This window comes from Eriocheir sinensis, chromosome 70 (genome assembly GCF_024679095.1).
Source record: "Eriocheir sinensis breed Jianghai 21 chromosome 70, ASM2467909v1, whole genome shotgun sequence".
Taxonomy (NCBI): domain Eukaryota; kingdom Metazoa; phylum Arthropoda; class Malacostraca; order Decapoda; family Varunidae; genus Eriocheir; species Eriocheir sinensis.
Window position 1 is genome coordinate 7,822,090 of NC_066578.1, and position 23,195 is coordinate 7,845,284.

General features: G+C 48.1%; 1 protein-coding gene and 1 long non-coding RNA gene across 9 annotated transcripts in view; both read right to left on the minus strand.

The window, feature by feature from the left end:
• The window catches only part of LOC126988823 (fat-like cadherin-related tumor suppressor homolog), a 105,000-nt gene that overhangs the window by 33,669 nt on the left and 48,136 nt on the right, over positions 1-23,195 (minus strand). For 6 of the 8 annotated variants that reach the window (XM_050847249.1, XM_050847248.1, XM_050847252.1 and 3 more), the window contains exons 3-20: positions 22,879-22,985; positions 22,218-22,422; positions 20,371-20,582; positions 18,099-18,179; positions 15,600-15,755; positions 15,118-15,328; positions 14,828-14,967; positions 12,126-12,379; positions 11,519-11,663; positions 11,059-11,158; positions 9,542-9,960; positions 8,918-9,188; positions 7,776-8,467; positions 7,406-7,555; positions 5,985-6,196; positions 5,268-5,449; positions 2,779-2,802; positions 282-493 (exon numbers count right to left, since the gene is read on the minus strand). In XM_050847249.1, the coding sequence (XP_050703206.1) occupies positions 282-493; positions 2,779-2,802; positions 5,268-5,449; positions 5,985-6,196; positions 7,406-7,555; positions 7,776-8,467; positions 8,918-9,188; positions 9,542-9,960; positions 11,059-11,158; positions 11,519-11,663; positions 12,126-12,379; positions 14,828-14,967; positions 15,118-15,328; positions 15,600-15,755; positions 18,099-18,179; positions 20,371-20,582; positions 22,218-22,422; positions 22,879-22,985 (3,773 nt within the window). The remainder of the gene's footprint in view (positions 1-281; positions 494-2,778; positions 2,803-5,267; positions 5,450-5,984; positions 6,197-7,405; positions 7,556-7,775; positions 8,468-8,917; positions 9,189-9,541; positions 9,961-11,058; positions 11,159-11,518; positions 11,664-12,125; positions 12,380-14,827; positions 14,968-15,117; positions 15,329-15,599; positions 15,756-18,098; positions 18,180-20,370; positions 20,583-22,217; positions 22,423-22,878; positions 22,986-23,195) is intronic. The other 2 variants (XM_050847250.1, XM_050847246.1) reach the window with 2 other exon arrangements.
• On the minus strand, positions 3,055-5,261 carry LOC126988824 (uncharacterized). Its single transcript, XR_007742562.1, has 2 exons — positions 4,212-5,261; positions 3,055-3,798 (listed from the first exon to the last, which is right to left on the minus strand). It is a non-coding gene; the product is annotated as an uncharacterized LOC126988824 (long non-coding RNA).

Genomic DNA, 23,195 nt, shown 5'->3' on the forward strand with positions numbered 1-23,195 from the left:
CCAGCCCGTCACGGCGCAGGCAAGTGTTTATAGTGGCGCCATCTTCTCTTGGTACAGTACAAAAAGAATTCAGACTTTTGATTTCATGATGGTCTTATCTTTATCAAACTTGCGCATAAGATCAGTTTTTGAATGATTGACAATGAAATGTTATCAGGTAGTGAATGGGAATGAAGATCTATAAGGAGGTAATAAGAGTTAATGGGGAAATTTTCATAATAAAGTATGTAATAACTTTAAGAGAGGTAGAAAAGTATGTAATATTTGATGAAGTAATTCACCTGCAGCACCAGGTGGCCCGGCGCCGCAGCCTCTGACACGTCCCCTTTGAAGACGGAGCGGCTGAACGCTGGAGGGTTGTCATTGACGTCCGTGACCGCGACGGTGACGTGGGTGTCCGTGTGGCCGCCAGTGAAGGGGTCCCGCGCCCGCACCGTCAGGTTGTGGCTGGTGGAGGCCTCGTAGTCCAGCAGGGCAGTGGTCTGGACGACGCCTGGACACAGGGTGACACATTACCTTTGTGAGCTGAGACCAGTGAGGGAAGCAGTGCCGCCAATGCCGCCAACATACTCAGACTCAACACTGCAGCAGCACCAATGAAAACTGTTCTCTATCAGAAGGTTCAGGCAAGTGCAGGGACGGGGTGATTAAAAAACTGTTGGCAGGGATTATGTATGATGCAGAAACAAACATACACACACACACACACACACACACACACACACACACACACACACAAAGAACAAAGAAGAGAAAGGGGAGAGCTAATACACATCTACAAATTATTGAGCAAAATGGAAGAAGTAGACAACGAGGAGTTACCACTAAAAGAAGAAATTACCACCAGGAACACACAAGAGGACACAGTAGAAAATTGAGGAAGGGAAGATGCTTGAGAGACATAAAGAAATATAGCTTCCCGCAAAAGAAATAAAGAGGTTTGGAACAGACTGGGTGAGGATGTAGTATCGGTGAGGAGTGTGCAAGGCTTTAAGGAGAAGTTGGATAAATGTAGATATGGAGACGGGACCACACGAACGTAAAGCCCTGGAAAACTACAACTAGGTAAATATACACACACACACACACACACACACACACACACACACACACATACACACACACATACACACACATCTTTTGAAAATCATGAGAAATGTCTGTGTACATGTTTTTCTGGTGCTAAGTTGTCAAGGCAGACGGGTACAGAAGGCAGCAGCCACTTCATGTACTTCTGATGAACAAAGCTGACAAAGCCATTCCTTGTGTCATGTCAGTGTGTTAGTGGTTCAGTAATGTGTGAATGACACTAAATGTTATGCAAAGTAATATTTAGGAGTCCCTGCAAACACCCAAGGACACTTGCATGTTAGTTCTCAGAGTTAAGTTTTAGTCTGGAACCAAATTCCCGCTAGAGGCATTGTCCCAGGTCCTGAGGCAAGGCAGATTTTTTAATATGAAGACCAGAGATTCTTTATAGAAATCCCAATTGCACATAGTAATGATCATATATATAAGAAGCTTGCCTTATTCCTTGGTCAAGCGCTGTGTGACGACGTATTCTTACGCCACAGCCACAAACCAGTTCATGCGTGAAGTTCGTAATTACGACACAAATGCCGTAACTCAAAACAAGGATTTTTAATAATTTATGGGGTTATGCTGCAACCTTGAAATGTCGTAGGTTGAGGATGTTGTAACTCAAGGATCCCCTGTACACACACACACACACACACACACACACATGGCCATGTGTTGCAAGGCCATCAGTAAGGGAACGGCCACACTGCAGGCGGTTTGCTGGGAGGGTAGAGGGTAGCTGGACGCCTAGCGGGTCAGAGGCAAGAACAAACACGTTATCTAATAAGACTGGCCATACAGGACGCGGGTAGCGGGTTCCCTCCAAGCTTACCCGCTACCCGCGTCCTGTACGGCCACTCGTATTAGATAACGTGTTTGTTCTTGCCTCTGACCTGCTAGGCATCCCGCTACCCTCTACCCTCCCAGCAAACCGCGCGCAGTGTGGCTGCACCCTTACACACTGTTCTGTGGCATCAAAGCATGGGGTGGCAGGAGGCATTACACAGAGGGGGCATAAACTATAATTTTTGCTTCACGTTATACAAAAACAAACAAAACAAAAAAAGCAGGGTGGGTGGAGGTCAAACGCTGTATGTGTCAACCAAGGGTTTGGATCCCCTAAACACAGGCAGGGAAGCAGCGGAGGAGGAGGAGGTTCTGAGTGCAAGGGTTTGTGCTTCATGGCAGGAACACATCCACTAGGAACATGGTCAGGCAGGTTCCGGACACACTGCATCTAGGTGAGTCATGTTCACTCATACTACAAGACAATGAGGATGTAAAAATGAGTAACATGAATCTCTCTCTCTCTCTCTCTCTCTCTCTCTCTCTCTCTCTCTCTCTCTCTCTCTCTCTCTCTCTCTCTCTCTCTCTCTCTCTTTTATTTGGTTATTATTAAATTTTTCTCCTACATACTGCGGACATTTTATTCTGTTACTTAAATGATCCACATAATAGCGTTTAACTACTACCCCAGAAATAAGTGGTCATGCTTTTTAAGGCTTCTCGTGCAGTAATGTCTGAAAATAATATACAGAGGGGAATTAAACCCATCCAGCCCTTTAAACACAGCCCTGTGCTCCGCCCCTGGCCCGGCACACCACCCAGGGCTGTTACAAGGCCCGGGAGGAAGGCTTCATAATAAATATTTACACTGAACAGGTTGGACAAAAGGGGAAGATTGATACAAGTACTTACATTCAAGATCCACTGCATTGCCACCTGGGAAAGCAGACAAACCCTTCATGAAGCAAAGTAGGGAGCTTCAGGGATCACAAAGAAATACAACATGTTTTATGATGTTATGCGTAAGGACAAACAGGTGGGTGAGGGGAAGAAACGCAAGGGTGATTGACATGTTACAGGAGAGGCATTTGGCTAGATTGTGTGAACTTAGACCTGGATGAGGCATTAGGCAAAGTACTACCACACAGGACTAATATGAGAACTGGAGCATATAGAAGGACTGAAAGGGATCCAAGGCTGATTGACATGTTACAGGAGAGAGGCATTTGGCTAGATTGTGTGAACTCAGACCTGGATGAGGCATTAGGCAAAGTACTACCACACAGGACTAATATGAGAACTGGAGCATATAGAAGGACTGAAAGGGATCCAAGGCTGATTGACATGTTACAGGAGAGAGGCATTTGGCTAGATTGTGTGAACTCAGACCTGGATGAGGCATTAGGCAAAGTACTACACAAGACTTATATGAAAGCTGAAGCATATAGAAGGACTGAAAGGGACCCTGGTTGTGTATATGCAAGGCTGATTGACGTGTTACAGGAGAGAGGCATTTGGCTAGATTGTGTGAACTCAGACCTGGATGAGGCATTAGGCAAAGTACCACACAAGACTTATATGAAAGCTGAAGCATATAGAAGGACTGAAAGGGAGCCTGGCAGAGTACGTAGATGAAAGACTTCCTGAGACACATAATGCTGGTCCCTCCCATGTTGGAATATGTGGCAGTAATATTGTCCCCACATAAAAAAAAAATATACAAACAAGATTGAAAGAATAAAACAACCCCAGCAGGCAAGTTTGTCGCTTCCCATGGGTAAGGAGGAGGAGGAGGAGGAGGAAGAAAAGTTGGAAGGTTTCGTTTAGTCGGCGCAACATCTGTGGTCGTATGCCGGAGAGAGACAGAAGGGGAAGGAATTATAGGAGAAGGGAACAGACCCCAGGAGACGGGACACAACCCCCGATTAATACCTTGTACCCATTCACTGCTGGGTGGACAGGGGCATAGGGTATCGGAAAAGAGGAAGAGTTGGAGGAGGAGGAGGAGGAAAAGTTGGAAAGTTTCGTTCAGTCGGCGCAACATCTGTGGTCGTATGCCGGAGAAAGACAGAAGGGGAAGGAATTATAGGAGAAGGGAACAGACCCCAGGAGACGGGACACAACTCCTGATTAATACCTTGTACCCATTCACTGCTGGGTGGACAGGGGCACAGGGTATCGGAAAAGAGGAAGAGTTGGAGGAGGAGGAGGAGGAAGAAAAGTTGGAAAGTTTCGTTCAGTCGGCGCAACATCTGTGGTCATATGCCGGTGAGAGACAGAGGGGGAAGGAATTATAGGAGAAGGGAACAGACCCCAGGAGACGGGACACAACCCCCGATTAATACCTGGTAGTACCCATTCACTGCTGGGTGGACAGGGGCATAGGGTATCGGAAAAGAGGAAGAGTTGGAGGAGGAGGAGGAGGAAAAGTTGGAAAGTTTCGTTCAGTCGGCGCAACATCTGTGGTCATATGCCGGTGAGAGACAGAGGGGGAAGGAATTATAGGAGAAGGGAACAGACCCCAGGAGACGGGACACAACCCTCGATTAATACCTGGTACCCTTTCACTGCTGGGAGGAGGAGGAGGAGGGGAGCTTCTGTCAGTGGCCCATAATTTTGTAAGTGCGCAATTATTAGCAGCTGAACTATGTCACTGGTTGCACTACTCAATACAACTCATGTTAAGGCCAATCACAAAGAGGTGCTCCAAGGCATGGTGGAACAACTATGATTTATAAGAGTTAGCAAGTGTCTGCCGGTCCTCACTCTGGACATCTGGCACACCGGGTCTCTCTCTGCCTCTCACCTTACCTACACACCTCTGAAGGTCAACAGGAGTGGGGCAGCGCATGTGTTAGTAAGATTTTAGAGGTAGTGTGACCCTAAGATCAACAAAGCATGTGTCATCGCCAATACTGGTACAGGTAACTCTCGATTTACGCGAGTTTGGTTTACGTGTTTTTGAAATAACGCGTGGTCCAGAATCCAAATAAATGTTTAATTTACACGTTTTTTTTCACTTATACGCGATATTTTATGGAGTGGCCACCAGATGTCTCACGCAACTGGACTCACACGGCCACACAGCTGAGCTCAGTTCTTCCCGCGCGCCACTTGAACAACAATACAGTACCCACGCTACTCAACAACAACAACAACACCCTCGCTGCTGTGCTACCACGAGGGGAAGGGCAGCCAGAGGAGGAACCACGAGAGGGAGAGGAGTCAGAGTGATACAGTTGGCAATAAAGGTACAAACCTGCCTCTTGTTTGATTTACATTGTTTTTGATTTACGTGACCTCTTCAAGGACACAATACTTGCGTAAATCGAGAGTTACTTGTACACTAATACTAACACTGCCACTAAAGGCCTTGGTGCTGCCTGCCATGGTGCCCTTACCTGTGGAATAGTCAAGGCCAAACAGCTCCTCAGTGTTCCCGGCCACGATGGTGTACATGATGGGCTCCCCGGAAGGGCTGGCGGCCTCCACCCTCACGACAGGTGTGCCCTCGGCGGCGTTCTCCGGCACGGCTGCCTCGTACCGTGCGGCAGTGAACATTGGCCCTTCAGAGGACGCCACCCTGGGGACCCGAGATGGGCAGGTTAACCCGGTAGCAGCGACAGGCCAAATTTGTGGCTTTACTGCATACCAGTGACGGGTCAAATTTTTGCCTGGACATAAAACCCCAAAAATAGAGGATGCATAAACTGATCACAAATGTGTTGATAAAGATTATATAATGATTTGTGTGAGTGATGATTTTTTTTCATTAATCCACTTAGAGGAGCCTTTAAGAAACATGTGAAATGCCAGGATTTTCTCGCAACTCCACTCCCACATGACCACCGCACGTAACAAAACACACGAGAAGTTAATCCAGACAAGGAAAGGTTTGCTGGCGCTGGGGATCGAACCCGCGACCAGCGAGACGGGAGAGCCACTCCTTTACCACTCAGCCAAAGAGGTACCCCCCTGGCAGAGTGAGTTGTGGGAGGCTCGCCCATCAGGCAGGTCAGCACTACACATGATCCACACAGCTACCGGGTTAATATCTTCAGCACAAGAACAACCTTGAGGCTAGCAGGCCTGACCCAAGGCAAGGCTGCGCAACTCACCTTATGAGGACGTGAGCCTGTGAGCTGAGAGGAGGCTTCCCCCCGTCGTAGGCAGCAACGGTGAGGCTGTAGGTCTTGTCAGCTGCCAGGAGCGTCTGCTTCAGGGAGATTTCACCAGTCTTTTTATTCACAGCGAAGAGCTCACCGCTGCCACGGACCAGCTCGTAGCGGACACTCCCAAACTCCCCAGAGTCAGCGTCTATTGCCTGAACCTGGAGACACAAGGGAAAGGGATTTTTTTTTACAGCACAGGAAGCAACTCAAAGGCAACAAAATAAAGTGTAGAAAAAAAAGCCCGCTAATCGCTGCTCCCACAAAGCAAGAAGTAAAGAGTGGCCAAAAGAGAGGTCAAGTTCGGGTGGAGAGGTGTCTTGATGCACTCTTCTTGAAGGAGGTCAAGTCATAGGCAGGAGGAAATACAGACGAAGGTAGGCTGTTCCAGAGTTTACCAGTGAAAGGGATGAAAGAATGGAGATGCTGGTTAACTCTTGCATAAGGGGTTTGGACAGTATAGGGATGAAAGAATGGAGATGCTGGTTAACTCTTGCATAAGGGGTTTGGACAGTATAGGGATGAGAGAATGGAGATGCTGGTTAACTCTTGCATAAGGGGTTTGGACAGTATAGGGATGAAAGAATGGAGATGCTGGTTAACTCCTGCATAAGGGGTTTGGACAGTATAGGGATGAAAGAATGGAGATGCTGGTTAACTCTTGCATAAGGGGTTTGGACAGTATAGGGATGAGAGAATGGAGATGCTGGTTAACTCTTGCATAATGGGTTTGGACAGTATAGGGATGAGGGAATGGAGATGCTGGTTAACTCTTGCATAATGGGTTTGGACAGTATAGGGATGAGAGAATGGAGATGCTGGTTAACTCTTGCATAATGGGTTTGGACAGTATAGGGATGAAAGAATGGAGATGCTGGTTAACTCTTGCATAAGGGGTTTGGACAGTATAGGGATGAAAGAATGGAGATGCTGGTTAACTCTTGCATAAGGGGTTTGGACAGTATAGGGATGAAAGAATGGAGATGCTGGTTAACTCTTGCATAATGGGTTTGGACAGTATAGGGATGAAAGAATGAAGATGCTGGTTAACTCTTGCATAAGGGGTTTGGACAGTATAGGGATGAAAGAATGGAGATGCTGGTTAACTTCTGCACAAGGGTTTGGACAGTATAGGGATGAAAGAATGGAGATGCTGGTTAACTCCTGCACAAGGGTTTGGACAGTATAGGGATGAAATAACTGGACTAATAGGACTAACAGAACTAATAAGACCCTCTCATACTCAAAACTTACATAACACTGCAAAGGTTCACTGGTTGATCATGGGGGAACCTGTTACTTTATGGAGACCACAAATTATGTCCATCAAGTATTTCGTAAAAAAGATCAGCTTGGGTCCTCACACTCACCTTAGTGACCACGTGGCCGCGTGGGGAGACAGTGGACACCAGGGCGTGGAAGGGCTGGTTGAGGAACACCGGCTCATTGTCATTCACGTCCATCACCGCCACATGGACCAGCACATGGGCCACGTTTGCTGTGCCCTCGATGTCCTGCGCCTGAACCACGGACAAGAGGATGAACAAAGGGAGAGTTGAAGGAGAAGTTTCAAGTTACTTAATGTTCCATATTGCCCAAAAGTCATGATATTTGCTGATTTCCAGGTAAGGGTTTATGATGAGTAGAAAACAAATGATACTATAATGCATTAAGCCTTGGTAGTAACAGTCCAATACAAGAACACTGAGGTCATAATAACTGTGCTGGGCCTGGACTCACCTCCACCACCAGCGTGTAGTGGTCCTCAGCCTCCCGGTCAAAGGACTTGCCGGTGGTCTTGATGACGCCGGCAGTCGGGTGGATTTCAAATTTACTGTTTGGGTTGAGGATTGAGTAGCGGACGTGGTGGTTGAGCGGCTGACCCTTCACTCCCAGGGCAGCAACGTTCATCTCCTTGGTGGAGTTCTCGATGACATTGGCCCAGTACTGGTCCTGAGTGAAGACCAGAGTGGACAGCGGTGCTTCTTCAATTAGAATTTCCGCCGTGGCCGTGGACGAGGCGGCCCCGTCGCTGGCCTGGAGGGTGAGGTTGTAGTGTGGCTTGAGGCTGTACTGGTCCTGGACCTTGACACACTTGCTCACGTTGTCAAACACAAAGTTTTCTCTGTCGTCGCCGGCAGCGATGGAGTATGAGATCTGTGTGATGGAGCTCACTTCCACGTGCTGGTGTGGTCGCTCCTCCTGGCCCAGGCAGAACACCCTCACGCCGGGGTAGGTTGGCAGGTAGAGGACGGCCGAGTAGTGGGTCTCGGGGAAGGCCACGGGGGCAGCCTTCACCTCCCTCACCGAGATGAAGACCGGGGCGGGGGCCACACACTCCCGCCGGGGGCTGCCCCCGTCCGTGGCCCACACACTCAGCCTCACCGTGGTGCCGGCCACTGCCTCCAGGCTGCCAGACACCCACACAGCTCCTGAGGGTGTGGAGGAAGAGGTACACTTAGTGTTGCTTGTCATCAAAAGTGGTGACATTTCAAAGAGGGAGGCAAAGGATTAACTGACACACAAAAAAATGTCAATATTTTCACCCAAAAAAGTGAGTCATATATATATATATATATATATATATATATATATATATATATATATATATATATATATATATATTTACATATATAGAGATACACACACACACACACACAGAGAGAGAGAGAGAGAGAGAGAGAGAGAGAGAGAGAGAGAGAGAGAGAGAGAGAGAGAGAGAGAGAGAGAGAGAGAGAGAATTATATAAAAACAAGGCAGCAAAATGTGTGGGAATGTTCCTGGGTGCAGGAGGAACGTTGATTATTGTGTAATTAGACGTCTGTCTCCCCGCGTGCCTGTATTCACTAAGCAGAGCGCCTTAAACAACCCCAAAGGTTCACCTGTGTGGCGGTTGATTGAAAACAGCTTCGTGACGTCCTTCTCCACGATGGTGTAGGTCACTCTGCCGTTGTAGCCTTGGTCACGGTCCCGGGCGGTCACCGTGAGCTGGGTGGGGCTGGCCTGGGCGTGGGCGTGGGCGGCCAGCACGGGGGCGCCGCGGCCGGCGGTCTGCAGGACGCTGCCGTGGTAGGACAGCCGCGCCCACTCCGGCCACCAATCGTTCTCGTCGAGGACCGTCACGCCCAGCCACGTGCTGCGGGACACCCCGGCCTGGGGGAGGGTTAGGGCGCGTCACCAAGGCAGAACACCAGTGTTCGAGCACACTTGTCAGAGGCCGTGTTTATGAGTGGTGGCAGGCAGGAAGGCACCAGATAATGTCGCCATCACTAGTGAAAAGCGATGTCAAGTTTCCCTAGACTAGATATTCTACATTCACAGGCCATGAATTGCATCTGTTTATGTAATGGCTTGAGGCACTGACCTATAAACCTTTCTCTGGGCCAAACTATTCTGCCTGGAGCTGGGCCGCTGAGTACCTGTGATTTCTCCCCCGAAAAGAATATCCTACCAGTGAAGAATATTTGTTGAGTGCTTCCTCACGTGCTAGGCGGGCAAGTACTCACCAGGTTGGTGGCCGTGATGGTCAGGTTGTACCAGGCTGTGGTCTCGTAGTCCAGGGGCGTGGCCACGCTGACCACCCCCGAGGCGGGGCTGATGACGAAGGCGCCGTTCTCATTCCCGGCCGTCAGCGAGTAGTGGAGCGTCGAGGGTGAGGACGCCGTGACGCGCGCCAGGGCCGTGCCCACCGCCACCCACTCCCCGACCTCCTCCACGCGCGGCTTATTGCCCTGCCAGGAGGGCGGAGAGCTCTGCGAGGCGGTCACCATGACCCGCACCGGCACCGAGGCGGCGCGGGCCTGCGCGGCGTGGTCCGTGGCCCGCACCAGCAGCAGGTACTCCGGCGGCTGGGCCTCGGCCAGGGCTCGGGTGAGGCTGATCACGCCGAGGGCAGTGTCAATGCTGAAGATTCCTCCAGCGTTACCTGGGGCAGGGAAAAGCAACGAATAACCCCGAGTGCAGGGAAACACACACACACACACACACACACACACACACACCATTTACAGTCAGCAGTATCTACCTCATCATGTCTTCACTCATTTGGTAATCTGTCGCTCACAAGGTGTGCAAGACTTTTGAGCACACTGTACATACGTGTGCGTATCCAAGTGTAAAGAAGTACCCAAGATCATCCTGGAAGTACCGAGGAGGAGCTAAGAAGCGACACAAGCGGGACAGATGAAAAGAACAACGTAACGGGCAAGCGGCTCGTCCCCGCGGCGCTCATCATCCCGGCGAAGCTTCGGTCTGCCCAGCCTGCCTGACACACGCCCTTCACATATTCTTAGCCGACACTGCAGACAGACAGCCTAGTACTGTAAGTCTTATTCCTAATCTCACCGCCGATGAAATAAATCACATACAATTTAGATCGAGCGAAAAAAAAAGTTGTTAAAGCGAAGCATCCATCCTGACACATCCGCGAGTCATCCAATTAGTACCCGTCATTTCTATTCCATCTACCTTCAGGCCTACGAGGGAATCCATAATGAATCTACTGTCCCTCCTGAAGCGATTATTGGCCCCATTTACCACACACAAATCCATAGTGACCTCCAAAATGCGAGATACCACACGCGTACTCTCCCTCTTCACGGCCACAAGCAAACTGACCTTCTCTCAACCTTCTCAGCTTCCCCCCGTGACGTCAGGTGCACACAGTTACCAACCCTCCCGGCTGGACATTCAACTCTTTCAATTCGTATCTCCAAGAATAGTGACGCGAAACAAATTCCTTGGGTTCGATATTCCCAGTTTTTCTATTGTAACGTAAAAAGTCATTCTCAACCCGCAGAACATTATGAATACGTAAAATAATAGCCTTCCTTTTGATGGCCACCCTCGGAGACTGAGTACGATATCCTTCTGTTGTTTTGTGACCATGGGTTTGAATGAACGCCCAGAGGAACGTACTTGAGGGTTAGAGTGAACGCCCAGAGGAACGCCCGAAGGTACGATCTCGCCGGTTTTCTGTACTTAAGGCTTAGAATGAACGCCTCCCAGCCCCCGGAACACTCACCCTCGAAGATGGAGTATGATATCCTGCCGTTGTCGCCCTTGTCGTGGTCCAGCGCCATCACCCGAACCACCGCTGTGCCCGCCGAGGCCCCGACGCTCACCTGGGGGAAGGATGCGGGGACCGGTGAGGGACAGAGGCGAGGGGTTGGTGTGTAAGGTGAATAAGCTACTACTACTACTACTACTACTACTACTACTACTACTACTACTACTACTTTTACTACTTTACTATTATGTTGGAACGTTCGTCATATACAAACTTTTTTCTCTGGATTAGATATGAATCGCCTATCTAAACGTTTTCCGTGTGTAATAATGCTGTAATTGCTTAGGCTTTGAGTTAACTGCCTCTCTGATACTCAACGCAAGCTGTTCCTCAACTTGGCATATAATTCACAGGTGGGTCACTGGTGGGTCACTGGTGGGTCACTGGTGGGCCGCCGCAGCAACAGTGCCCTCACCTTGGCGACAATCATGGGCTCCAGAAAGACGGGCTCGTGGTCGTTGGCGTCCTCCACCGTCACGGACACGCGGGCGAAGTCTGCGTTCTCCTGTCGGCCGCGGTCCCTGCAGCTCACGGTCAGTTCGTGGACGCTGGACACCTCCCTGCGCGGAGATGAGCCTCAAGGTTATCACATGTTTAATATCTGTACTTAACTCCTTGACTGTGGATTTCCTACCAGAAGACATCACCAAGCTACAGGAACGGAACAAAAAGTGGCTGATACTATTCAATGAAGAAAAATGTAAAGTCCTGCACCTTGGGAGGGGATATCCAGCATACCAATACCACATGGGAAACACTCCACTATCCACCACAGAGGCAGAGAAAGACCTGGGAATATATGTTACCAGGCTACCAGTGAAGGGATATCCAGCATACCAATACCACATGGGAAACACTCCACTATCCACCACAGAGGCAGAGAAAGACCTGGGAATATATGTTACCAGGCTACCAGTGAAAGCCAAATCCGTGTCAATCGCAGCGGACGGGTTAATACACTCATATAGCAATACTATTCATCTTTGTTTCATGCAGCTTAACACGCCAGCGGCTCGTCTGACCTGTCCAGGGGCTCGGCAACGATGAGGTCCCCGGTGAAGGAGTCCACGGTGAAGAGGCCCTGTGACGCCAAGGCCTGGGCGTGGTGCAGCGTGAAGTACACGGAGGAGGACGCCGTGGGTGACTGGTCCCTGTCTCGGCACTGCAGGGTGACCACGGTGGACCCCGGCGCCACGTCCTCGCTCACGGCACCCTCGTAGGTCCTGGCGCTGAACACAGGCCGGTGATCATTGGCGTCCATCACCTCCACCACGAGCTGCGGCGAGGGAGGCACCAAGAGGTTACGTTAGCCAAGGGGAGGTGACGGGCAGCTGGCGGGAAGGCTGTGTGTGTTGTGTGGAAAGGCCGGGAGATTGAGTGTTGAAGACAGATAGATAGATAGACAGATAGATAGATAGACAGATAGATAGATAGACAGATAGAGAAAGAGATAAATAAGAAAATGAAAATGAGAACTAAAGAAAATAAAGAATAAAAAAGCAAAAAAATGGAGATAGAGAGAGCGATATCGAGCGAGCGAGCGAGCAAGAGAGAGAGAGAGAGAGAGAGAGAGAGAGAGAGAGAGAATCAGGCAATCTTTCATGTACAAAGTAAACATACCACGCTGTATATACAATAACAGCCCCTAATCTTGAACATACGTCTTTCTATTCTATTTCTTATTGCATATTTTCATCTCTCTCTCTCTCTCTCTATTTACGTGTCTTTCTATGCAATCTCAGCTTATACTTATTCCGGACATCTGACAGGAGATTGATGAGCGTTTGTAGCAATGAAAAACTCTTCCATACTACCAATGCCCTCAAATATACTCCACCCGAGGGATAACATGAGGAAATCTACGGAAAATCACCACTTTTTCTATATCACTAAAGGCTGGGTTAGCATACATTCCGTTGCCATCTTGAAGGTCTTGTGATAATTTAACTTTATGGCTCGCGATTATGCCCTCCAAGTCATGGGCGGACGGGCGAGCGCGGTGTTCTCCCCACGGAGCGATATATCTCGATGCTGAGTTGTGTGTTTACCGATGAGAGAAGGGGAACGCGAGCCGGGCCGTTTCGTCGTAAAGCAGACTAATACAGATTCAAGTTATCACCGAGCCGTTTGCTGCCTCCCACTTGTAGTCAGGGTCGGTGGGTGCTCTCAGACAAGCGCTTCCACCTCCCACATTAATAATTTCCAATGGCCGAAAAGCAGACTAATACCGATTCAAGTTATCACCGAGCCGTTTGCTGCCTCCCACTTGTAGCCAGGGTCGGTGGGTGCTCTCAGACAAGCGCTTCCACCTCCCACATTAATAATTTCCAATGGCCGAAAAGCAGACTAATACCGATTCAAGTTATCACCGAGCCGTTTGCTGCCTCCCACTTGTAGCCAGGGTTGGTGGGTGCTCTCAGACGCTTCCACCTCCCACATTAATAATTTCCAAAGGCCGGAAAGGAGTTATCTGGTTCTAATGAGTGTTTTTTTAGTTCTATGGTGCAGAGGAAGGGTTAAACCGCCCCCAAGATCATAAAAGTACTTCTGGAAATGCCCACAACTCCTACGAAAGCCTAGTCAAATATATGTAGGTATGGTCGGCGAAATGTTAAGGTGTCCATCAACACTAATTTTGGAGGAGGTTAATTTATAAGGCAGTGTTTTCTTAGTTCCATGGTGCAGAGGAAGGGTTAAACTGCCACCAAGCTCATAAAAGTACTTCTGGAAATGCCCACAACTCCTACGAAAGCCTAGTCAAATATATGTGCAGATTCTAGCCCAGTTATCGGGAACCCTGTACTGAGGAGAGGAATTAATTTTTTAAGGCAGTGTTTTCTTAGTTCCATGGTGCAGAGAAGGGGTTAAACCCCCCAAGCTCAAAAGTACTGAAAAATGCCAACCCCACCAAAAGCCTAGTCAAATATATAATATATAGATGCAAGAGCCTATCCATCGGAACCTGTACTGCATGCCATATTCTTGAACATTTGGGCGTCCAAGCACACAAATTTGACAAGGTTTTCGTAGGAGGTAAATGGTCGGCGAAATGTTCAAGGTGTCCATCAGCACTAATTTTGGAGGAGGTTAATTTATAAGGCAAAAACTTCGCATTTTATCGTTAATCGCAACGCATACTCCCTTTGTGTCGCTTTCGGAAAACAAAAGAGCAACTAACGCAGCGAATTTGCATATGTCACAAAGCGCTTTAACAATTTACAAACAATATTAGCTGCCATGAAAAATATTATACTTTAAATTCACTTTGTTATACTGTGCCGGGGGAAACACACAGAGAGAGAGGGAGAGGGAGGGAGAGGCCGCACCGCATTCAGCGCGCCGGCCGATGACATCATGAGAGTAAAATTTTGACGGCATAAAATAAAAGTTAATGGGCGAGAGTGACTCACGTTGTTTGTGTGCCCGGTGCCATAAAGACCGACGCTGGAACAATGGAATACAACACACTGGCGGTAAGAGTTAACAGTTTGCGAGTATCTTATCGAGAGAGAGAGAGAGAGAGAGAGAGAGAGAGAAAATCATGTTCGACAAGAAAACAACGATGCTCAAATATACAAACACAGCCTCTCTCTCTCTCTCTCTCTCTCTCTCTCTCTCTCTCTCTCTCTCTCTCTCTCTCTCTCTCTCTCTCTCTCTCTCTCTCTCTCTCTCTCTCTCTCTCTCTCTCTCTCTCTCTCTCTCTCTCTCTCTCTCGCACACTGACCTTGGTGGAGGCGGTGTGGACGCCGTCTGTGGCCGTGACGGTGAGGGCGTAGTGGTGCTGCTCCTCGTGGTCCAGGCGGCGGGCCAGGCTCACCAGACCAGAGTCCACGCCCATGCTGAACCGGCCGCTCTCGTCGCCCTCTGACCATGAGAAACACACGTTAGCAAAGGAAATAAGGCAGGCGAAACATATCCCAGGTATTATTATTCCCCAGTTACTGATATACCCAAAACTTGACTGAGGCAGCGATTTTGTAGCTTAAAAAAACAGTGCCTCGGAGCGTCCCTCACCTGTGATGTAGTACCACAAAGTGTCGTTATCCGGGTCCTGAGCGTTGATGAAGGACACCAGGTGGCCCGGCCCGTCCGTCTCCATCACGTGGGCGGGGGGCGGCGGCTGCAGCACCGGCGGGTTGGGAGACGCTTCGGGCACGTCCATCACACGAACGAGGACCCGAGTGGTGGCCGTCAGCTGCGGCGCCCCGTTGTCCTTAACCTGGATCTGAGAGGGAGGAGGAAGGGGAGGTGTTAGCGAGGTGGGCAAGTTCCCGTTCGTATTCTCAGGGGATTTCAGCTTACACAAGTATTCATAAGACCTGAGAGGGAAATAGCTGATGTGGGAGGCAGAATATGAGACTTAATTTGAGGCATAAGACTTTCCTAATCGAACTTATGTCTCAACCAGTTATAATTATCATAGCCTGGGTAAGGGGGAGCGATCTTAACATGGGATCGCTTTTAACACGAATATTCTGAGGTATGTTTGAGCTCACCATCAAATCGAAGGTCTTGCTCGGGGGAAAGGCCTTGTTGCTGTACACCTGGCCAGTCTTCGGGTGGATCTTGAAGCGGCCCTTCTTGCCCTTGCCCGTCCTGATGCTGTAGTCCAGGTCACCGTTCATGCCCACGTCCGCATCTCTGGCGAACACCTTCAGGGGAACAGGGAAAGGTACTGAGAGGCGGCACCGAGCAGGGAGGTCCACGTGGCTACAAGGCCCGTGAAGGCAATGCTCCGTCTCTGTGCATTACCGTAGTACACAGCCAACGTGTTATAAGGGAACGTTACTCGAGTACTGGTGATCATTTAAGGCAATGGAAAATATGTTACGGCTTTGTATGGACGTCAAAAACATGCAGATATAGGATCAACACACTAAGTATATGTTTAAGAAGTGAATAGGTTTTGTATGTGATGACAAAATTTTAGTCTCCTTTCCCAGAGAGAGATTCAGTGAGTGGAGTTTGAAATGACTTACAGATAAACATGTTAGTGACGTTATTGAGTTAATGCTAACATACACATTCCAGAAAACGAAGAGTCATTAGGTCTACTGCAGTACGAACATCCACAAGATGCACACTTCCTAAGGCTACACAAAACAGAAGAATGAACGGAACACTGAGCCCCGCACATGCACAGACGGCCTCCAGGGGCGTGCGTGTGTCCTGCCCCGTGGCTCGTGTTCCCAGGCTAAGACAACAGAACAAAAGTATCAATAAAATGCGTGCAGCACAAAATATCAAGGGAACAGCGCTTTCTAGGACATCAGGAGGCGTCCGTCCCAGAGAACACCAGCCCCGTGTCCTCCTATGAAACAAAACAGTCACAGGTGGGGTTCAACATGCCCTCTGAACACCGCCAGTGACACGGAACCAAATCATAAAAGATAAACAAAAGAACATCTAGACACACTTGCAACTCGACGCTTGCACCGCCTGCATGCGCCGACGTGACACCGACACGGGTCCTCTGCCGCCGCCGGTGTGGTGCGCCCCGCGGAGGGAGAGGCAACGCGGCCGCTCTACAATTATTAGTACCAAAAGGGGCTATGTCAGCGCGGCCACTCGTCTATATAATCATTATTAGTACTAAAGGTGGCTGTGATAGGTTAGTAAAGCGGTCTACGCGTTGATGAACATCCGCAGATCTTCTTTCTCTACTTCGTATTAGCCCGCGTCGTTATACAGGGTCGCTCAACAAAAAGCAGAGTAACCGTTTATGACAGGGGACGATTATTCAGTTTTTACCGCTCCCGTGTGATTGTAGTGACGTTGATGTGCTGCTCATTAGGAGTTTATCATATTTCTCATATATATCTAATAACAAACGTTGAAGTTACAGGAAGTCCAGCAGATATCAAGGCACTCACTGGCCACAACAAAGGCGATATTTAGCAACAATATACTTCGCTTTCTCTTGTTGGGTGTGACGCTGGACAACAAAGACTAAGGGCCGCTTTCACAGTGATTTTGTTTGTTTTGATCGTTACCAAAGGCGGTGATCAGATTGCCGCTATGGTATTTCCACGTAAAATTAGCCGATGGGGTAGTGGCGGCTGCGGGGTTAGCCTAGCCCCGCACCTTGCCACACACTCAACATCTCTCGGTTCCTCTGCAGCCACCACTTAGTCTACCCCATAGGCCAGTTTCACGTGGAAGACTATAGCGTTTGAAGCTCATGTCCACCTGGTGACTGAGTTTCTTTTCTACAGCCCTGGGCCGACAATGCGGTAAAGGATAGCGTGGAGCCTTATATGTGAGTTAGGTGTTCATTTTTTGTTTTTTGCATATTTGCACCAATAAATCTATTCTGCTGATTATGTACTGCATTTTACAGCTTCATTCGCAATAAAACTTAAAACTACATTATTTTGTGCAGCATTGTTGGCAGCGCGACCACTGGTTTGCGAGCGACGATTTGTCGTAAGACTTGTCCGATGTGGCGTGAGGAAGCTGCGTGACGGTCCTCGTGAGGCGCGGACTATACACTCTTAAGGCTCCTGTGGATGGGTTTCTGCATCTCTGAGTTATGTTGACGGCTGGGTGCTACTTTGTTTTGGTCACTGGCCGAGGCAAACACGACTCGCTGAGACGCTCCGCTCATCGCTTTGAGGCTGTTGTCAGTTCGGTCGCCGGGCCAGGCTAGTCAGACATGGCAACAGAAAATACTGACGAAACGTAAAATGAATTAACCAATCAGTGAAAGTACTCAAGCCAATGGTGAATTACGAAGCCACTAAAAACTGTGTAACTGTGCCAATCACATCACTGCAGACTTTACACTTGCGATGCGGTGCGTGCGGCTTGGAGGAGCGCGGCTGGCAGACTCCGGCCACCTCGCAGCGGCTAGTTATAACGGGCTTGCAAATACGTCAATCATTGTCTCTTTACAGTCAAGTACGTGAGTAGCACAAAGGTAGCGATGCCTCCCATGCTGAGCGTGCACACGGAAACCACCTCACAGGCTCCCGTGTCACGCGTGCCCTCCTTACCCTGAACAAGGCGTCGTCGTGAGCGGTGATCTGTGAGGGCGAGAAACTGACCCAGTCCCCCCACGCGTCCTCTGGCTCGGGCTGCACCACCACCCACACCACCACATTCACAGCGCCGAGGACAGGAAAGCAAAGGTGTATTTACAGAGGCGGACAAGCTAACGGAGGTGGTCTGACCAAGGTGTGGTGTGGTAGGGGAAGCAGTGCGGCACAACACCAGGCGCCGAGATTAAGGACATGTCATCAGGAACAGTTACACACCTCAGCCAGTTAGGGACATGGACAGTGTGGCTAACAAGTGTTATACTCAAGACTTACACCCCGAGCAATGCCCTCACCACGCAATACTTGGAAAAGCCAACCCTACCCATGTGCCTATACCGTTTTGAAAAGCTCTATTCTAACACCCCGAGCAATACTTGGAAAAGGAAACTCTACCCATGTGCCTATACAGTTTTGAAAAGCTCTATTCTAACACCCCGAGCAATACTTGGAAAAGGAAACTCTACCCATGTGCCTATACAGTTTTGACAAGCTCTATTCTAACACCCCGAGCAATACTTGGAAACCCTACCCATGTGCCTATACAGTTTTGAAAAGCTCTATTCTAACACCCCGAGCAATACTTGGAAACCCTACCCATGTGCCTATACAGTTTTGAAAAGCTCTATTCTAACACCCCGAGCAATACTTGGAAAAGCCAACCCTACCCATGTGCCTATACAGTTTTGAAAAGCTCTATTCTAACACCCCGAGCAATACTTGGAAAAGGAAACTCTACCCATGTGCCTATACAGTTTTGAAAAGCTCTATTCTAACACCCCGAGCAATACTTGGAAAAGGCAACCCTACCCATGTGCCTATACAGTTTTGAAAAGCTCTATTCTAACACCCCGAGCAATACTTGGAAAAGGAAACTCTACCCATGTGCCTATACAGTTTTGAAAAGCTCTATTCTAACACCCCGAGCAATACTTGGAAAAGGCAACCCTACCCATGTGCCTATACAGTTTTGAAAAGCTCTATTCTAACACCCCGAGCAATACTTGGAAAAGGAAACTCTACCCATGTGCCTATACAGTTTTGAAAAGCTCTATTCTAACACCCCGAGCAATACAACCCTACCCATGTGCCTAAACAGTTTTGAAAAGCTCTATTCTAACACCCCGAGCAATACTTGGAAAAGCCAACCCTACCCATGTGCCTATACAGTTTTGAAAAGCTCTATTCTAACACCCCGAGCAATACAACCCTACCCATGTGCCTATACAGTTTTGAAAAGCTCTATTCTAACACCCCAAGTAGTGCCCTCACCATGCAGTACTTTGACAAGGCATCTCTACCCACTGTTTTGAAAAGTTCCATTCAAACAGTTCCTTTTAAATACTTTCCTAATGCAAAAGCTGGGGTTCTACACTCCCCAAAGTATTAAAGCTAATGTGTGTGTGTACTTAAAGGTATTCTTAGTTTACACATCAAGTCGAAGCTTATAGTTAACTTAATCTAGAGGTGAGGCTGAATGAACCTTTCTTAAGCCTAAAAATGAAGGGCCTATGTGTGTCAGCGGCAGACGACGACACTTCATTAAGACAAGACTTTGATGTGAACAGCGGCGGCCATTACCGTCAACATGTCTGAAAGAAACACACACACACACACACACACACACACATACACACTTACTTAACAATAGTAATCATCGTCATTATTATTATTATTATTATTATTATTATTATTATTATTATAGGTGATATTAGTATGTTTGTTAATGATGTGCCTTCAAATAGCATAGACAATTATTATTATTATTATTATTATTATTATTATTATTATTATTATTGGGTTATGGGTAAGCGTGAAGTGATCCCTATTATTATCATTATTATTATTATTATTATTATTATTATTATTATTATTATTATTATCATTATTTATTATGTCACTGCTATGCATGGCGAGGGGATGGCTTACTAGAGCATAGCAAAGTGTGTAGCAAAAAGGATGAAATTATAATATAGTACTGCCTTAATTAAACACCCAAAGATGACGTGAGAGACTGTCTGTGATGATAGAAGAGAGAGTGTATAAGAATGCCGGCTCTTAATACTTCTCCACATTCACTTTCAAATCCCCGACTGTTCGTAGTGAAAGTGTAAGCCTTGGGATCCTAAATACTCCCCCATATTCCCTTTTAAACTCCCAAAGTCGGCGGTGAGAGACTGATTATGACACGAGAAAGAGCGTGTAAGCCTTCACGCAGGGGGCCACTTACCCTAAAGAGCGCCTCCCGTTTCTTCGTCTTGCTGCGGGCGGGGACGGTGACGCGGTAAAGAGGCTCCAGGAACTCGGGCGGGTTATCGTTGACGTCGCTCACGGTGATGAAGACCGGGGTGATGGAGGACAGCTGGCCGTCGCTCACCCGCACCCAGAGCTCGTAGTCCGCCTGCTCCTCCCTGTCCAGCGGCACCAGGGTTGTGAGGGCGCCTGGGGGAATGGGTGTTAGTGAAGGGGAAGGCGAGGGGTGCAAGTTCTCGTGTGTGTGTGTCTGTGTGTGTGTGTGTGTGTGTGTGAGAAGCTTATAACAAGAGACTTACCGTATATATATTTAATCTTTTTGACGTTATTCAGAGCGGCGTGAGATGCAATACTACATAAGAAGAACATAAGAACATAAGAACATAGGGAGACTGCAAGAGGTCTAATAGCCTACACAGGGCAGCTCCAGATTCCCCCCCCACTGCCACCTGTCATCCTCGTCCATGTAGCTATCCAGTCTACTGTTAAAACAAGCTATCGTCCCTGCACTACAATTCGAGTTTCTTTTCATAATACGCCTGAAGGTTTTTGTTTCCCGGCACACACCGCGTAGCACATATTAGCCTTGTTAACAGAGAGAATGCCGCGGTAATTATGAATCTCTTTGAAGTTTTGAAGTTTTTTTTTTCTCGCTGTGAATGTTAGTAAGAGGTAAAAAATCTTACTCATTCACGGACATTATCACGGCGGGTTTGTGGGAATCCAAGCTCGACTATATAAAAATTGCTTTGTTATTACTATGTGAAAGGTCCTTACTGTGATGACTACGCTCTGAGAGAGATAATTAGTGGACGGTTTTAACACAATTCGAGTCATTATCTATTTCACTGAACCGGAACGACTGCTAGAACACACACACACACACACACACACACACACACCCACACACACACACACACTTCAGAGAGAGGAGTATCGACACCTCTCCAAACCCCTCTCAATGATCTTTAGGAATTCTCAATCGCATCTCTGTTAGGAGGAATTATATGGACGTTTTTTCCCCTTATTTTTGTTTTTGTTTGCCCTTTGACATTTGCTTCCTCGGATGTATAGAAGAATAAACAAGTTGCCCCTTCCTTACCTCTCTGCGGGCGTATCTTGAAGCGCGCTAACTGGTTCAATGATCTTTAGAAATTCTCAATCGCATCTCTGGTAGGAGGAATTATTTGGACCTTTTTTTCCCTTATTTTTGTTTTTGTTTGCTCTTTGACATTTGCTTCCTCGGCTGTATAGAAGAATTAACAAGTTCCCCCTTCCTTACCTCTCTGCGGGCGTATCTTGAAGCGCGCTAACTGGTTCAATGATCTTTAGAAATTCTCAATCGCATCTCTGGTAGGAGGAATTATTTGGACCTTTTTTTCCCTTATTTTTGTTTTTGTTTGCTCTTTGAAATTTGCTTCCTCGGATGTATAGAAGAATACACAAGTTGCCCCTTCCTTACCTGTCTGTGGGTGTATCTTGAAGCGCGCTAACTGGTTCAATGATCTTTAGGAATTCTCAATCGCATCTCTGGTAGGAGGAATTATATGGACCTTTTTTTCCCTTATTTTCGTTTTTGTTTGCTCTTTGAAATTTGCTTCCTCGGATGTATAGAAGAATAAACAAGTTGCCCCTTCCTTACCTGTCTGTGGGTGTATCTTGAAGCGCGCTAACTGGTTCAATGATCTTTATAGGAATTCTCAATCGCATCTCTGGTAGGAGGAATTATATGGACCTTTCTTTCCCCTATTTTTGTTTTTGTTTGCCCTTTGACATTCGCTTCCTCGGATGTATAGAAGAATACACAAGTTGCCCCTTCCTTACCTGTCTGCGGGTGTATCTTGAAGCGCGCCAGCTGGTTCCCTTTGGTGATGGCGAAGGAGATGTTGGAGGGCGCCAGGTCACCGTCCGAGGCCCGCAGCGCTATGACGGAGGTATTCGGCGGCAGGTTCTCGGCCACGTAGGTGTGGTAGGCGGGCTCCTCCGTCTGGGGGATGTGGTCGTTCACGTCCTCGACCTCGACAAAGACCTGAAGGAGGATTGGTTAAAAGGTTGGATGGTAAGAAGGAACTATAGTTGGATTGACGATAGAAAGACCGCTGATTCTCAAGGTTAATATTCGCACGCACATTATAAAGAGCAATCTTAGCGTAATGGGATGTTAAGAAAAACGTAATTATGTAATGTCATTATTAGTAATTTTGATGATGAGCAACACCAAGAATGTAAACGATTCTGGCGCGCACACACACACACACACACACACACACACACACACACACACACACACACACACACACGTACTCACACAAACAATCTCTCTCTCTCTCTCTCTCTCTCTCTCTCTCTCTCTCTCTCTCACACACACACACACACACACACACAGCCACACACGCACCCATACAAGGAATCTCTCTCTCTCTCTCTCTCTCTCTCTCTCTCTCTCTCTCTTTCTCACACACACACAGCGGGGGGCGTCACTCACATGGCAGGTGTCGGTGAGGGGCGCCGCTCCCCCGTCGGACACCACGATGGACAGCCAGTAGCCGCGCGCTGCCTCCCTGTCCAGCGCCACCACCGTCCGCACCACGCCTGGAACACGCCTGTATGTTAGGGACCACGCTTGGTATGCTCAGACGCTCCCAACTCACATCTACAATTCTCAGAGCCCCAAAAAGAGACTAACTGGGTTCCAATAAGTGTTATTTTAGGTTCATAGTACAGAGGAAAGTATTAGTATAGGAAATACGCGCCGGAGATATGTTTGGAAATTAGCTCTTTACCAAAAACTTATAATTAGAA